The sequence below is a fragment of the Trichechus manatus genome, unplaced genomic scaffold (genome assembly GCF_000243295.1).
Source record: "Trichechus manatus latirostris isolate Lorelei unplaced genomic scaffold, TriManLat1.0 scaffold00110, whole genome shotgun sequence".
Taxonomy (NCBI): domain Eukaryota; kingdom Metazoa; phylum Chordata; class Mammalia; order Sirenia; family Trichechidae; genus Trichechus; species Trichechus manatus.
In genome coordinates this window covers 5,847,294-5,865,366 of record NW_004444046.1, presented here as the reverse complement: position 1 = coordinate 5,865,366, position 18,073 = coordinate 5,847,294, and the positions used below count along the sequence as shown (strand labels likewise).

The following is an 18,073-nucleotide window of genomic DNA, read 5'->3' as shown; positions in this document are numbered from 1 at the left end:
AATGAATAAATACTGCTATTTAGGGGGAAGTAAAGATACTAGGACTAATAACATAGAAAGGTCTTATGAAAAGTAGAGGTTACTAGCCTGCCAACAAACTAATTTGTTCTTGAATTAGCACTTAGTAATAATTATCAAAAATCACACCTCCCTTTGGTAATGCCTAAGTATATATAGACTTCCTGCAAGACAATAATAAGAAATGCAAATATTCCAGTAGCTATATGAGCAAAGAACAGAACATGATTAGGCAATTCACAGAAATTATAAATGGCAAATAAATGTGAACAAAAAATATCCTACATCAATAGTAATTTTTTAATTGCATTAAAACAACAGATTTGTCCAGATTAGCAAACTGTCCATAATAAAACTCAGAGAGATAAACCATTTCATACACTTTAGTAAAAACTGGTAATACCTTTATACTCATACACACACACACATACACACACACACACACTCAATTCCAGGAACCTATACTAAGGAAATAGAGATGTGATAGGGTATTTGTATGCATGTAGATGGTTGTCTCTGTCTTATGTGTTACAGCAATATATTGGAAGCACCTTGATATCTAACAGTAGAGGAGTGGTTAGACAATATGACTGTTACGCAGGCATTATTATTTTCAGAAGCGTAAGAAAATGCTCACAATGCAGTGTTAAGGGGGGAAAGCAAGATGCAAAATTGAATATACAGTTTGATTCCATATGTACAGGAAAAAAAAAAGTCTAGATAGAAGATAATATACCAACTAGTAAAATATGGGTTGACTATCTCCTGGTTCAGAAATGACAAATGTTGTTTCCTTATTTTTACCTTTAATATTTTTCTAGTTTTTTACAATGAACACAGAAAGCAAATGGTTTAAGAGAAAGCCTCCTTTTGGCAGTTCACTGTTTCAGAGCTAATACTTTGAATGTAACGGCTCAAGGATTGGGTCATGAGTTCATCCCACCCGTATCCCGTATCTGGCCAGGAGCTCCATGTAGAAAGACATGACTGTCTGGCTTTGACTCCTTCAGTACCTGGGTCTTCTGAGTGCTTTCATTATTGCTCTGCACGGGAGAGGGTACTGGATTATGCTTGTGTCCACCAATGGCAAGGTCTTGGGAGTGTAATCAGTGCACTGTACCGCCCGTGCAGCAACCCTGACCTCCGGAGGACTGAGCCCGTGTTGGAGAGCCCCTTGCAGAGGACCAGTAGTGGCAGCTCCTCCAGCTCAAGCACCCCTAGCTCCCAGCCCAGTTCCCAAGGAGGCTCGCAGCCTGGATCACAAGCAGGTTCCAGCGAACGGACCAGAGTTCGAGGTAAAACTTCTCTTACCTTTTTACCGATAGCACTGCCGGGTAGCAGAGCTGGGCACAGGGATCATATTAGTTCCTGACTTCTGGCGCTGGCATGATCACCGACTGTATAATATTGAAAAAGCCCCTTAACTGTTCTCAGTCTCCATCTCCTCAGAGAAGTGGGCTGCCATCCTCAAATATGTGTGATGTCAGAGTGTGGACTAAATCCTTCCTGATCATAGATCCCACTGTTTTCTAAAGAGATTAATAAGATCACAGAATATTCGTCTTATTTGAAAATCTAGTCACTTACCAATCCATTAAACCTATTGCCATCAAGTTGATTCCGACTCATAATGACCATCTAGGACAGTGTAGAACTGCCCCATAGGGTTTCCAAGGCTGTTATCTTCATGGAAGCGGATGGCCACATCTTTCTCCCACGGAGGCTGGTAGTTTTGAACCTCTGACTTTTTTTTTTTTGTTTAGCAGCCAACTGCTTAACTCTCAATTTCCATTTCCATTCAATTGCATCATTAGAGTTTCACATACCCAGTATCCTGTTACCAGTGCACCAATTGCCCCTTTTAGCATTCCGAACATAGTTCATGGTACTAGGTATTTCTTGACATAAAATTTAATAAAGATTAACAGAATAAATACACTTAAGGGAAGAAATAAAATCTTTGACTTAAAAAAATATATATTTGATTCTTCAGGTTATTCCTATTTAGAGAGGTAAAAATTAGCCTCTCTAAACATTTAAGTCGTTCATCACTGTTTAGTTTTCATTAATGAAGATGCCTGTGAAAAACTAAGGTTTTCATGTGTAATTGTCCAGCTAAGTATACATGAAAACACTTCGTTGCTAGCTAATCAAAATTAACTTTCTGAATTCCCTTCTTCAAAAGACAGTTTTTTGTTTCTAAAGACCAGTCCTTTTCAAAGTACCATTTGATAAACACTCATTTACTTACGGATGATTCTGCCTGATGAGAACCACCAGTTGGTTATTCTTCCTTAGCCTCTTCATTAGACACAGTCGTAGCTGACTTGCTAACGTCCTCTAAGGTTGCTCTGCACCTCAACTCTACTGCCTTTCCCCTTTATTACCTCATTCTTTCTTCCATAAAGGGTCCAGACAACCCTCCCCTCATTTAAGAATCATTCCACCAAATGGAATAGAATTGAGTGTTTTTTGCATAATTTGATCTAAATAGCCTGTTTTGATAAGTAGGTAGTAAAGAAGAACCCAAGCATAGAACCTTGACTTGGGGATGCTGGTTTAACATAATGATGGACAATAAGGCTTTGAGATATTAGAGTCTCAGCTCTACCCATATTTTTATTGAGACCTTAGGCCAGTTGCATCAACTCTCTAAGCCTGTGTTCACCTGTAAGATAGGAAAAGGGTACCATGTTATAGGGTTAGAGTGAGGACTAGATGAGACAGTTGACGTAGAAAGCTTTTATCACTGTGCCTGCAACGTGATAGGCGCTCAGTAAATGGTGGTGGTGGTTTCTACAGTTTCTATTGTTACTAGTGACTTCCGGATTACAAGCCTACATGTTATTTGCCTGATTTTGTTTGAATATTTATGATTATCTCTTGGATCTGGTTAGGGATTTGCCTCAGTAAATGACGTGTCCACAGAGTAATCCTGAAGGGATGACTCATCACAGAACTTGTGCCACAATTACTATCCTTGGCCTTCTGTCTTTTCTCTCTAGCCAACAGTAAGTCGGAAGGATCACCTGTGCTCCCCCATGAGCCTTCCAAGGTGAAACCAGAAGAATCCAGGGACATTACCCGACCTAGTCGACCAGCTGTGAGTGCTTTTCTCTCTGAAGGGTTTTGAGCTCCTTTAATTTACCAGAGAACCTATAGGATAAAGTAGGTGGGGATATACTCATGATTACGAAGAAAAATCACCTTGATTAGTAAGAACAGATGCTAGAAGCCTCCAGAGGGAAGTCATACCTGCTTAGGAAAGAACTGAACAGGTCTTGCATTGCCCCTCTGCCCATTGTCCGCCTTTTGATATTTTGCTGATCGTTAGTACTCCTTTAGAAAATAAAACAGGATAAGAAATAACTCATATCATTCCATAATTTCTACTTGTCAACTTTGGCAAAAAGATGTTGAAACTAGTGTGGTTAAGCAGACTTGAGTACTATCTGTTTCTCTTATTTTTTCTGCCTTTTCCCCCATATTATTTCTAGATGAATTATGTGATATTATAATTTTTCTGCCCCTTTTCATGCCTCTAGGGCTACTACATTTTTACACAAGTAATGTATTTGTTTACCAACCGATCCCTCCCCCACAAGGTATTTTCATAAAGACCGCTATTCTAATTTTTTTCTACGTTACTGTAAAAAAAAATTAACATAGCACTTACAAAAATACCTTGCAAGTGGAAGGGAGCTGTTGGCAAGCAAACGTGGAAGGCACACGTTATTTTCTCAAAAATTTGGTATATTTTCTGGGCCCAAACTTGACAAGCATGGTTTGACAGGGGGCCAGACACCTTGAAATCTAGCTCCATTGCTGTAACACCACAGACCCCCAAATAGTCTTTAAAAAAAAAAATGATGTAGAGGTTGAAATTTGAAAGTTGAAAATTAATTTGGCATGAGTTACTATATACTTATTTAAAATTATCTGAGAAGCTTTTCTATGAAATGAATGTGAAGTCTTTATTTACTCGGTTATTTACATTTTAAAGTAAGAAAATATACTGAGAGTGATAATGAAGAGAATTTGCATCGTTCTAAGTCGAATTTCTCTTTTTATTTTGTATATCACTTTTATACTAATAATTCCAGTTTTGTTTCTAACCTGCTTGCCTTTCTTCTGGCTTTTCCTCCTTCTGTGGATCCTCTGGACTGGGTTCCTCTTATCTCAGAGCTATAAGAAAGCTATAGATGAGGTTAGTATTACCTTTTCTTGGTATTGCTTTCATAAGATGTAAATGTAAAACTGAATCCTGATGTTGACGTTCAGAATGGTGGCCAACACGATCACAGATTAAAGTTCACTCAGTTGGGAGTGATCTGCTAGGAGGAGAGCCCCTTCAGTAGAAGCTGTCCCAAGACCTTCAGGCACCCTTATAAGGCTTCAGAGACTTTCCTTCTAAGCCAAAATTTCACTCTTCCATTGTTCCCAGTCTAGCTAACAAGCACTAGTGCTTTATTAATGGCACCATTTCTCATTCCAGTATCTTCCAGCAGCAAAGCCTGGGCTGTTAACCTGCTCTCACCGGCCTTGCTAGGGGACAGCTCTGAGTGGTTTTACTAACAAAGAAAAGAGACATCATTCTGGGGCACTCCAAATTTATAGTGTGTGATGTGTGAACAGGGAGTTACTGGCTATTGTTAGATTAATATTTTGGGACATTAACAACAGCATCAGCAGCAACATTGACTTTAGTTAATGAATCCTGGCAAGTTAAGTGACTTTATTTCCTTATCTGTGGAGACATTTTTCCATTAGAAAAATATATGGCTTTGTCAATTGCAGGTAGCTTACTAAGACGGATGATGCCTTTGCGCTGTTTGTCAGACCTGCATGAATACAGCATAGGAGAGTGTTTTTTTAAGAGTCAGACCTTGCAGCGAGTCCTAGTGCATGGAATCTGAAGATCCCCATTATGGCTTTTAGGCTGTAGCTCTGCTGAGCAGCATTTTTGTGAAATGATAAGCAAAAAGCAGTAGCTTTGGGGTCAGCAGGCTGTATTCAAAACCTGGATCCCCAGTAAATTACTGATTGGGACAAGCCACTTAACCCCTCTGGGCCAGAGTATCCACATCTGTAAAATGCGCATAAAAACACCTACCCTGCCTCACTCACAGGATTGTTCAGGATCCCTCGAGTCATGTGTGCGAAAGCATTTTATGAAGTATCAGTTGCTGTATAAACCCCAGAAGTTGTCGTCATGGCTCAGGTTTGGGCTTGAGGCATGGACCTATTGTGGCAGGTGGGAGAAGCATGTTTCTAGGCATCTCATCTTCACCAAAGAGCATCTACTCTTTCAGAATTATGACTACCTCACCCTTCAGAGTGATTTAGAAAGTTGTGATCCTAGGTAAAGGGTTATTGCTTATGAAAAAATATGACTCTGCATGTCTGTAATATGTGAAGGGCATTAATAGAAAGGGAAAAGGGGATGTTTTTAAATTGCTATGTACCACTACCTTGCCCCTTCCCTCATAATAACGAGAAGGACAGCTGTTATCACAATTTTCATCAGTTTCCCCTCAAAAGAGGTGAAGAAAAAGAATGATGTTCTGGTGCTGTGGCTGCCAACAAGATGGCTGTGGTGTGAGCAGCTCAAGGAGAATCTCCTCAGTCCAGAAGTTGCCTTGGAGATAGCTGCCTTGAGGAAAAGAAGGATTTTTTGGGTTTTTCAAAATTGCTTTATTTATGTATTTTGGAGTACTGCAGCACACTTTGGCACAGTTAAATATGTGTCTTGAAGTTTGTATACATAAGCAAACATTGGCTTTAGTACTGTTCTTCCTGAGTGCGCAGGAATCTGAAACATCCCAGGACACATCCGTAGATTGGATGGAACGTCAACAGTAACTAGTGGTTCAAACCCATTTTTTCTCGGATGAGGATACTGAAGTTAAGTGACTTGCCCAATGATATCTTTAGATTTCCTAGAAAGAAACAAAAAATTTTTGATACATAAAGAAAAGACCAGCTTAAAAAAATTGAACAAAATAATTGTTAAAAAAAATTGAACTAAAATTTGAATAAACTATATTGTTTCTAAAAAGAGAACTAAAAAAGCATCTTTTTAGGCAAGGTATCATAATTATCAGATTAAATAAGCTTTTTTGATTGAAAAATAGAATCAAGTTGATTCTAAAGTGCTACATCAGAGAAACCTTTAAGAGCCTCTTAACTCTTCACATTTACCATATAGTCAAAAAATCTTACCGTTTTGCTATATTTCTTTTTTAGTAATACATCTTAAATATTTTCATGCTAAATAGCGCTTTTTATTCCTCCTTTTTAATACTTTTTAGTTCGAGGCTTGAGACAGTCAAGCAATAAATTACCACAAAGACTCATTATGTGGAGAAAATTGGTATTGACAGAGAATTAAATGAATCAATTTTAGACCATGTCTATTTCCTATAACTTTGTTATTGTAAATTGTTCCAGAGTGGAATGATAAGAAACAAAAATTCAGCTAAACACATAAGCTATTGGCAATGGAAGATTAATTTTCTTAGACTGGGGATACTACTTTTAAGTTACTCATTATTGTTACCTTGGGATTTTCATGTGTGTGTCACCCTGCAAGCTATTACCAATTAAACTTAAAAGGAATTTGCAATTATTTCTAATGTTTCAATAAAGACAGCTTTTTTAATAACGTGGAAACAAAAAAAAACTTCTAATTAAAAATGAAATTACTAAGTAGGTCAGAACTTTAAAGTGTTCTAAACACAGTGTTTAGAAAATTGTAGGTCGTTTTGACAAGTGTGAGTTTCCTTAAATCAATGGACTTTGGATCAGCTAAATATTTCTAAATAGGCTGGATTTTTTTTTTTTTTTTTTTGTAAATATCTTTTTTCTTGTTTTGAAATGTCAGAGATGAGGAAAACCAAGCCATGGGGAAAATGTGTCATGAATTTAAATAGATCCTAGCTAATCTTATTATATTTGACTCACAGAATTATTGACATTGGAAATGAGCTCTTTTAAACCATATTCTCTCTTTAAATTATAATAAAATGTATTTTCTAACAGCAAGTAACATTTTAAGTGCTAATTATATTCTTTAATGAGTTTTAACATGGTTTTAACATGCAGAAGTCAAAATACAAAATAAATTTATCAAATTTGTTGTTATTTTGCTAGTGCAGAGAATTATAATCTCCTTTTCCTTTCAAGACCTTAACAAATACCTACACTGTATTTTCCCAAGGTGTTCAAGTATAGCATATTCTTCAGTTTCTTCTCCATTTGATAAAGATAAGCATTGGCAATTGTCAAGAGAAAATAAGAAGTAAAAAACTTAAATCCAGATATAAGCTTTTCTTATTTTGGCCCATTGCTAAAGAATAAATAAATAAAGCAGAAGTAAATTTTCAGGAAATTTTATCTATGTGGTAGTTTTCCTCTACTATAATAATACATATTATATTTAAACACTATTGAGCATTTTTAAAAACAATTTTATTTTCATTTGCATGTATAGGACAAATATATCTGCTGAGATTGAGGCCTTGTGTGTGTGTGTGTGTGTGTGTGTGTGTGTGTAAAAATCCCAGAAAATGTGTTTGCATATATCATGTGTAATTTGAATTTTCAGAAGCTTCCCTTTTTCAAGGACTTCATTTCATTTGATTTCAGGACAAATTTAAAAGTCATTATTGCTTTCCATCTGATTTTTATGAAATTAGAAAGAAACGTCTCCCTCACTTAACACCCTGAACTTCCTAAATTTCTAGACCGAATAAAACACTTAAAGTGTTTCCTGTCCTAGTCTTAACAACAAATAGTAATGCTTGATGTATAGGTGGCAATGAAGAAACATGATGATTTTTTGCCTTCTCAAAATAAAATTATAATTAAAAAAAATAAAATAAATGTAAAATTCAGTTATGCACACTTAACCACGGTTTTTCCTTCAACCAATTTGGATAGCTTATCAAACACCATTTAGATCATCTAGATTGCTATAATCCTACGTCAGGTGAATTGGACAAATACATTTCTGGATTGAAATAAAGAGAGAATATGGCTATAAGAAAACTGTGGGATTTAGTATTTTTCAATGAGTTTCTTTCTCCCTAATCCCGTCTCTCACTGAATGCTCTGGTTCTCACATGGGTCACTAATATAGGGAGAAATGGTAAGACTGATGTCAAATTGCTTCTTCCTCATTTGCATGCTGTGCGCCATGGGCAGTTTAACCCATGTGAATTAGAGCAGCCATGCTTTTGCAGAATTGCTTCCCTCTGCATTGCCCTGAAAGCATGTAAAATAAAAGGTAGTCAGACCTTCAGCCACTGCCTGCAATATGCCTGATGATTAAATTTCACATCATCATATCACATAAGGCTAAAGGTTTCATCATGCTCATGGAAAACTGGGAAATTATCTCTTCTGTTTGGTGTTTGCACATTCATTTCAGTACTCTTAGCCAGGGTTTCTGCCAGGTGACTGGAATTTTAAACAAAAGAAAATGAAACACCCATCATTCTGCAAGAGAACTTCCTTTTTTTTTGTTTTTGTTCCTCTTGATTAACTCGGCTCTGTGGCTATAATTTCAGTGGCACTGGGCTTTGGGGTGGGTCATCATTTGATGTAGAGCCTTTGCTCTTCAGGGAATGATGACACACCAAATGAGTCATTGTCGTAGCTGGGACCTTGGGAATTGCTCTGTTCTGTGACTGATGCTGGATTTTGGTACAGTAGCAATCACATCAGGGGAAAGGCCATCACTGTGGCTTGGGCAGGAGCCCCAAAATACTGGGGAAGAATTTCTAATCCCATGTATTTTCTCATTAACTCTGAGGGTTACCAACTTCACCTTCCCAAAATAAAATGAGAACTCAGTGTATGTATATATGTGTATACACACAATGCACATACACGTATATATTCAGAACTGAACAGTCTCGGTCTAGCTATTGGTTTTGAGCAAAATTTAAATCGATTTCATCTTTCTTTTCTAGTTTCTGTGCGCTACAAACATCTTTTCCTTAGCTCCATGCAGTAACTGTGTTTGTAGCAGTTCTATATAGAGCTTTTTTCTTGTTGCTTAAGCTGGAGCATTGACTTTCTGAGATATGTAGCTTTGGTCTTATCTGCAATTCACGTGCTGAACGAACTTATCTTTTGTAGGATCTGACGGCATTAGCCAAAGAATTAAGAGAACTCCGTATTGAAGAAACAAACCGTCCCCTGAAGAAGGTGACTGATTACTCCTCCTCCAGTGAGGAGTCGGAAAGTAGTGAAGAAGAGGAGGAAGATGGGGAGAGTGAGACTCATGACGGGACAGTGGCTGTCAGCGACATACCCAGGCTGATGTAAGAGGAGTCTTTTTCAGTGTAGACCAGGAGGGGGTGCTGTTGTTGTGGTTAGTTGCTGTCGAGTTGGCTCCAACTCATAGCAATCTTATGTATAACAGAGTGAAACATTGCCCCGTCCTGGGCCATCTTCATGATCATTGGTATGTTTGAGTCCATTGTTGTAGCTATTGTGTCAATTCATCTCTTTAAGAGCTTCCCTCATTTCCACTGACCCTCTACCAACCATGATGTCCTTTTCTAGTGATTGGTCTTTCCTGGTAACAGATCCAAAATAAGCAAGTAAGGAGGGGGTTAAATCTCCAAAACAAAAGGACGAGAAATATGATTAAATATAAGACAGTTTATAGGTCTCTGGCAAAATAAATCAACTTTCAGGATTCAGCTTTTTCTTAGAACATAGTTCTGTAATTATCTCTCTCCATGGACACAATCGCTTAGAATATGTAGCATATCTAGGCATCCATATGCTTTGCCTACCTATCATCACTGTCCTTTTGATGACTCTTTCTTGGTTCTTGTCATCTCCAGGGTAAACGATATCAACAGCCAGACTCTTGATTCATGCGTCTCCCCAGAACTGAAAGTATGAAATTATGGACAATAGCATTTCAGGATTAATATTAATAACATGAGACACTGTACTCCATTATTCTCTTCCCCTCAGTAAATACACGAGGAGTGCTCGTGGCAGCACGGGTTATCATCCCAGCAAAAGAATCAGGAGTCAAATCATCTTGCAGAGAAACTTCTGATAATTTGACTTTAATATCCCCACTTATGATTTATACTTCATTCTCTTCATCACCTCTTATTTCATCCTTTTTTCTGTTACCTTTGTCTTGTCCACATACTTTGTCAGCCTCTCTGCGGTCGTCGTCTTCTTTTTTTTTGTTATTTACACCTATATTTATACTTATCTGTTTCCCTTTTTTTTTTTTTTCTTTTTCTTTTTTCTTACAGGGTGTGGGAGGCTCACTTTTCTTTCCCCTCATTGGACTGGGGAGAGTACTTTGGAGCCTATGAAAGAACCTACCCCACATCCCACGGCCTCTACAGCTCTGACAATCACATTTACATAGTCACACGCACACACCTCTCTCGTTTCCTCCCCCAAATAAACACAAAATGCAAAATGCAGTTGCTCTGGTTGGCTATAACTTTGATGGAATGTAGTTCTAACTTTCCCAGCTTCACTCTGCATTCGCTTCTATTTCTTTGGCTTGGCTACTACTATTGGTCATCACACCATGCTCACACTACGTAGAGGAGATGCCATTCTAGGTCACAGACGACTGTCCTGCCCAGCAGGGGTTGGAGAGGAAGGCTGGCCAGTCTTCAGGGACATGTCATCCATTGATTAACCATCACTACATGCAAGCACTTCCGAGAGACAATTTCAATTAACACAGCTGAAAATCCATACTAGTTATTTTACTGTTGGTTACCCAGTTATTGACAACCATAAATATGCTAAAATATGACATTTTGAAACAAATTACATTAAATTGCTTTTTTCACAGCAAGTAAAATTGTTCTAGAGGCAAAATCACTAATCCAGAACATTTTCTCAAAACATGCTGGTCCTTTCAGTTTTTGTCTTGACTCAGCATTGGTTAATTCTTCTAGCAGATGTTTTGAATTCTGTTTAAGCACTGAGCGTACAACTATCAGAATGAGTTTGGATTATCAAACTAAAAGATTGCTAAAACTCCCACTCTGTGTTAGGCATCGTGCTGAGGGCTTGGAGAGATTCAGGAAGTGTGCACATGGATTCTGCCTTCCAGAATTTTATACTCTAATTGGAGAGAGACAAAACTTACAGTGAAAGCTGTATAGTAATCTAAACATTTTGAAGAACAACCAATGGCAGCATTGGAAGAGATGTTAAATGGCATTTGATTTTCAACTCCTTATCATGTTTTGCAGCCCTGGTGATGCAGTGGCTAAGTACTCAGCTGCTAACCAAAAGGTTGACAGTTGAAACCCACCAGCTGCTCCACGGGAGAAGGATTTGGCAGTCGTCTTCTGTAAAGATTATAGCCTTGGAAACCCTATGGGGCAGTTCTACTCTGTCCTATAGGGTTGCTAGGAGTTGGAATAGACTCGACAGCAATGGGTTTTTGGTTTATGGTATGGTGTTTTGCAAGGCTGTTAACAGTGTTCACCCTGCCTACCTTAAAGGCAAATCTGTGACCTCTTCCCTCACTGCAGAATCACCTAACTTTCTAAAATGCCCTGAACAGACCATGCGGTACCTCCTCTCAGCCGTTTCATGTACCTTGCCCTTGTTGTCTGGCAGTCTCCTTTCTCTTTACGAATCACCTCCTCGCAGCCCCCCCACACACACAAGGAGAGCCTGCCCCCTCTTCTGTGCTGCCACTGTCCCTTGTGTGTGGTCCAGCAGTTTTACATAGTGCCTTGAATCGTGGTTATTTATTAATGTGTGTCTCCCTCTCTGAGCTCCCTGAGTGTGCGGATTGTGCCGTATTTATCTCTCTACTCTTAACACCTTGCGTGGTATCTGGAATACAGTTGATCTGATTTACATTTAATTGCGCTGAACTGAAATTGCAACCCTGACTTCAAAGAGCTTATTGCCTAATCCAGAGAAAAGACATGTACACAAATAACTGTCGTCAAGATAGAAAGGAATGTGGGGTAATATCAGAAGTAAAGCCACAGAAGGGTGAGTTTGGTGGTAATGCAGGGTTTATATAGAAAGAAAAGTCTGGACTAGTGGAACCAGACTAAGAAGTGGTACTTTATCATGTAGCCACTGAGCAACTGCTAAAGGTTTTTGAGCAGGGATGTGACATGATCAGTGCTATGTTTGAGGGGGAGTATTTCAGCAGGATGATTTGGAAAGAGGACAGGCTAGAGACTGGTAAAGCAATTAAGAGGATTTATTACTATAATCCAGGTGAGAAATAATAAACCAGGGCTATCGTGGAATGTTTATGGTAGAGGTAGTATTTGACATGGCTCGTGAAGATTTAGCAAATTTTAGATGAAATGATGAGTGAATTAAAATATTTAATTATATGTATAGGAGATATACCAAACCAAAAAAAAAAAAAACCCATTGCCGTCAAGTTAGAGGAGCCCTGGTGGCACAGTGGTTAAAGTGCTCAGCTGTTAACCGAAAGTTTGGTGGTTCAAATCCACCAGCCACTCCGCTGGAGTAAGATGTGACAATTTGCTTCTGTAAAATTTTACAGTGTAGGAAACCTTATGGGGCAGTTCCACTCTGTCCTGTAGGGTCACTATGAGTCAGAATCAACTCGATGGCAGTGGGTTTGGTTTTTGGTTTTGGCCATTGATTCAGACTCATAGCGATCCTATAGGAAGGACAGAGTAGAACTGCCCATAGGGGTTCCTAGGCTGTAAATCTTTACGGAAGCAGACGGCCACATCTTTCTCCAGTGGAGCAACTGGCAGGTTCTAACCACTGATTTTTCGATTAGCAGCCCAGCACTTAACTACTGCTCCACCAGGGCTCCTAAAAAGGAGATACAGTAAGAGAAAAATCAGGATATGTGAGTGTGTGTCTTTACTCCAGTTTGGTAAATATATGTATTTTTATATGCAGATAAAAATATATACTGTCTGTTCTATTACAATGTGATAGCAGTATGCCTGAGAAACTTCACACTATTAAAAATATCCGTTATAAAACAGTTGTTTCTTTAGGAATAGAGTGTTTCAGGGGTAGAGTGCTTCTTATATACATTCTTATCACCTTTATTTTCTATTGTTAAGATAAACCTTTACATTTTGTGCTATATATTTTTAAAGCAGAAAATAAAAATATATTGGAGCATGATTCACTACTTTAATGTATATACAAAAGAGCTCTCAAAAATAAAGTGAGCACTAGCCATTCAGACAAGCAGCTGTGGATTCCAATGTTTAAAGCAACAGCTTTGTCTACATACAGTGCTGATTTTATATGTAGAGTATAAGGTATAACCTACAATAGTGCAGATAACTAAGATAGTGTTCCTTAATTAATCACTTGTACTGTTCCCAAATACCTCATGCATAAAATAATAAGTAGAAGGAAATAGACCAAAATTATAACAGTGATTACCTGTAAATTATTTAGCTATAAGGGATTTTTGTTTTATATATATTCCCAATTTTATGATGAGCATGTACTACTTTTACAGTCAATCAGGGAAAAAAATAAAAGCTTCATAGAAAAGGAAGAAGGGAAGGAAAAGCCTGCAAGTTGATTTACATCGTATCAAACAAGCCAGAGAGGCATCCTTTTGTATTAGTATCTTCCTTCAAGTACCAGCATGTGCTTTTGTTCGGAACAGTACACGTAAGGCACAGTCTTGATCATTAGCACCGTCTGTGCCAGCAGAGTCAGTGAATTGTGTAAAATCTCACAAATAATGCAGTCTGGACAGCCAAAACCGTGTAGTAATTTTATGTTTCCTCCCTCACATACACATAAAAACCATAATTCTGACTCCCTCACCTCTTGCCCAGGTTATTGCAGTAGTCCCTTTGCCTTCAGTTCTCTCTGCCCTGCCATCCATTGTTCAGGCTCCACCCTGATGAATGTTCCAGAAACTTGACTCTGGTCATGCTATCTCCCTGGTTCCCCAGGGTCTGCATAAAACACCTACAACCCTTTTCATCTCTAGGGCCCATGACTGCCCCAACATATGCTTCAGCCTGACCTCTCTATCAGTTCTTAAAAATATCTTGCATTTTTCCAATGTTACACCTTTTCTTGGAGCAACATGTCCATCTTCTGTCATTCTCTCTTACCTCCTGCCTTGTGTTTGAGTATTTATTTTATGTTTTATGCTCTTCCGGATGTTAACTTCTTTAGTTTCAGAAACCATGTCTTTTTCAGCTTTTATATCCACTACCCAGTGCCAAATCAAGGGCCTTTCATATAGCAGGTGCTCAATAAGTGAGTATTGAATTGAATTAAATCAATATGTCCAGGAACACCTTGACAAATCTAATTAGAGGGAATTATAGTTCTAAACCTGCTGCCTAATTACTGTAAATTTCCTGTAATTTTCCTTTGAAATCAGTGGAGGGTTTTTGCCTTTTTGTTTTTGTTTTGTTTCAATCTTTACAGGATTTTGGACAACTAATTTTTCCTACTCAGTCTCTATATTGGAAAAATAATTTTTAGAACAAAAGATTACCTTAACTATAAAGTGTTGTAGTAGTCGTTGTTTTAGCCCTAGTGTTTTGTTTTTTAATCATTGCCTTTTTCATTATTTTATTATTAATGGACTTTATATTTTAGAACAGTTTTAGATTTTTAGAAAAGTTGAGCAGATCCTACAGAGAAGTCCATGTAACTTATCCCCATACAGTTTCCACTATTAACATCTTACATTAGTATGGTACATTTGTTATAATTAATGACCCAGTACTGTTACATTATTATTAACAGAGGTCCATAGTTTATTCAGTTTCCTTAGTTTTTACCTAGTGTCCTTTTTCTGTTTCAGGAAACCATATTACATTTAGTTGTCATGTCTCCTTAGGCTTTTCTTGTTTGTGACAGTTTCTCTGGCTTTCCTTGTTTTTGATGACTTTGATGGTTTTGAGGAGTCTGGTTAGATATACTATAGGATGTCCCTTTATTGGAATTTGTCTGATGTTATTCTCATAATTGGACTGGAGTTAGGGGTTTTGATGGGGGAGATCACAGAGATAAACTGCCATTTTCATCACATCATATCAAGAATACATACTATCTAGAAATACCATATGTCCCAGCAATTCCACTTCTAGGTTATATAAGACTTGAAATCAGAGACTCAAAAAGAGACTTGTACACCAATGTTCATTACAGCACTACCTACAATAGCCAAAAGGTGGAAACAACCTAAATGCCCATCAGCAGATGAATGGATAAACAAAATGTAGTACGTACATACAATGAAATACTACTCAGCCAGCGGGAGAAAAGAAGTCTTGATACGTGCTACAGTAGAGATGGAGCTTGAAGACATTATGCTGAGTGAAATAAGCCAATCACAAAAGGACAAATATTATATAACCTCAATTATATAAAAAGACAAGAAAAGGCAAATATATAGGGACCAAAGTTTATTAGTTGTTACTAGGGATGAGGGGGGGGGAAAGGAGGGTTAACGGTGATGAAAAAATTGTATTGATTAAGGGTACGGTTGCACAGCTGATTATTGTAATTGCTGTCAATAAGCTGTACACCTGTAAAAAGTTCAACTGGCAAAAGTTGCATGACAGATAAATGTTTACAACAACAACACAAAAAAGTAGCTGCTGAGTCTGCTTGTGTACAAACACCACATGAGATTTGGTTTCTTGGTTTGGAGGTTTAGAGTCATGGTTTCATGGGGCATCCCAGTTAGTTGGCCTAGTAACTTGTTTACTGCTTCTGTTCTACCTCTTAGTTCATTGCATAGTACCTGCGGTCTTAAAAGCTTGCAAGTGGCCATCCAAGGTACAACAATTGATCTCTATTCACCTGGAGCAACAGAGGAAGAAGGAGAGTCAGAAATAGGAGGAGGATATGGAATTTGTGGCTAATTGCCTCCATGAACAACCATCTCCTTTGTCATGAGACCAGAAGAACTGGATGGTACCTGGCTATCATTACTGAACAATTTTGATCAAAGATTCCATAGAAGAATCCTGATCAAAAGGGCGAAATGCAGAACAGAATTTCAAATTCTGGATTTTCTGGAGCCATGGAGGGTGATGAACCTCTGAAACTATTGCCCTGAGATAATCTTTAAACCTTAAACCAAAAATATCCTCTGAACTTACCTTAAAACCAAGCAGTAGTTTAGCTTAAACTAGTAAAAGGTCTGCCTTGAACATTATTGTCTTTTGAGAACTATCTGTATGGGATCAAATTGACAACAGCAACTCTAAAATTAAATAGTGGGCCATGAGTTTATGTTAATGGTGGAGGAACAACTCAAAAAAGAGGATGAGAATGATTACACAACTGAAAGAATGTAACCAATGTCACTAAATTTTACATTTAGAAACTGTTGAATTAGTATGTTTTGCTGTGTGTATTCTCAACAACAACAACAAAATAACATTTAGGAAAAAAAAACAAAGAACACATACTCTCCACGGGACATTCACCTTGATCACCTCGCTGAACTAGTGTTTGTCAAGTTTCTCCACTGTAAGGTTGCTCATTTTTCCCCCCAGTGGAAGGAAGTCAGTATGCGCAGCCCACAGATAAAAAGTGGGGAGTTATGATCCTGATCTTTTAGGGTGGAGTATCTGCATAATTTATTTGGAATTCTTCTGCGTGAGATATTTGTCTCTTCTCCGCATTTATTAATCTAGTCAAACATTTGTTTATATCAGTATGAACTCATGGATATTTATTTTGTACTTTAAGTTATAATCCAATAGTATTTTATTTTTATGTTCAAATTGTTCTAGCTTTGACGGTTGGGAGTTTTTTCATTTGACTACTGTGCCCCCTTCACATACCCCATCAACGTGTGTGTGTGTGTGTGTGTGAGAGAGAGAGAGAGACAAAGAGAGAAAGAACACGTACTTGCTTATTTTCTGGCCCTACAAGATGCTCCAGATTCAGCTTGTATATTTCCTGCCCCAGTCATAGAATCCATCATTTTTCCAAGGAGCCCTTATTTCTTTCATTGGAGAGTGTTATTAGAAACCAATATCTGGGTGCTAGGTGTGCTCATTGCTTCAGGGTGTGCTTCTTTTAGGCCCTCTCAGCTGACAGAGCAAAGAAATATGTGTGTATATTAACTCATGTATGTCCACATAGCTGTAAATATTTCTGTATGTAACCATCTGTATTTTTATTAAGTTAAACATGAGCTCTTAACTGTACTAGCAGCTCTCATCCATTACCACACGGATTGGTCTAGCCTCCTCCCTTTGCTTATCTGTAAATTCTCACTCCAACAGTGAGAAACTTGGACTCCCGCCATCCACTTACTTAATTGTTCAATTCCTGTGTACATGTATAGCAGTATCAGAATTTTTAACCCATATCCCTGGGAAACAAGTTTATCAAATAGAGTACAATGCTTATGTGCAGTTTCTTTTGCCTTTAGTCTTACACTCACCGCTCATTTCCAAAGTTACTTTGGTCAATTCTTTCTCCCCCAACCCTTTTTTTTTTTTTTAATTTTGCTTTAGGTGAAAGTTTACAGAGCAAATTAGTTTCTCATTAAACAATTAATACACAAATTGTTTTTGTGACATTGGTTGCCAACCCTGCGATGTGTCAACACTCTCCCCTTCTCTACCCCTGCTTCCCTGTTTCCATTTGTCCAGTTTTGCTCTCTCTTCCTGCCCTCTTGTCTTTGCTTTTGGCCTGGTGTGCCCATTTAGTCTCATACACGTGATTGAACTACGAAGTACGTTCCTCAAGTGTTTTATTGTTTGCCCTATCCCCCCACCCCATTGCCGTTGAGTCAATTCTGACTGGTGGTGCAGTGGTTAAGAGCTTGGCTGCTAACCAAAAGACTGGCAGTTCAAATCCACCAGCCACTCCTTGGAAACCCTATGGGGCAGTTCTACTCTGTCCTATAGGGTCACTATGAGTCGTTTGCTCTATGGACCTGTCTACTCTTCAGCTGAAGGGTGAACCTCAGGAGTGACTTCAGTACTGAGTTAAAAGGATATCCTGCGGCCATACTCTTGGGGTTTCTCCAATCTCTGGCAGTCCAGCAAGTCTGGCCTTTTTTTTTTTTTTT

The 18,073-nt window shown here is 38.2% G+C and overlaps 1 protein-coding gene across 12 annotated transcripts in view; it reads left to right on the top strand.

Annotated features, from left to right (window-relative positions):
* Positions 1–18,073, top strand: part of TNIK (TRAF2 and NCK interacting kinase) — a 469,288-nt gene that overhangs the window by 411,383 nt on the left and 39,832 nt on the right. For 9 of the 12 annotated variants that reach the window (XM_023737917.1, XM_023737914.1, XM_023737916.1 and 6 more), the window contains 4 exons: positions 1,150–1,313; positions 3,024–3,121; positions 4,202–4,225; positions 9,163–9,347. In XM_023737917.1, the coding sequence (XP_023593685.1) occupies positions 1,150–1,313; positions 3,024–3,121; positions 4,202–4,225; positions 9,163–9,347 (471 nt within the window). The remainder of the gene's footprint in view (positions 1–1,149; positions 1,314–3,023; positions 3,122–4,201; positions 4,226–9,162; positions 9,348–18,073) is intronic. The other 3 variants (XM_023737915.1, XM_004383466.2, XM_004383468.2) reach the window with 1 other exon arrangement.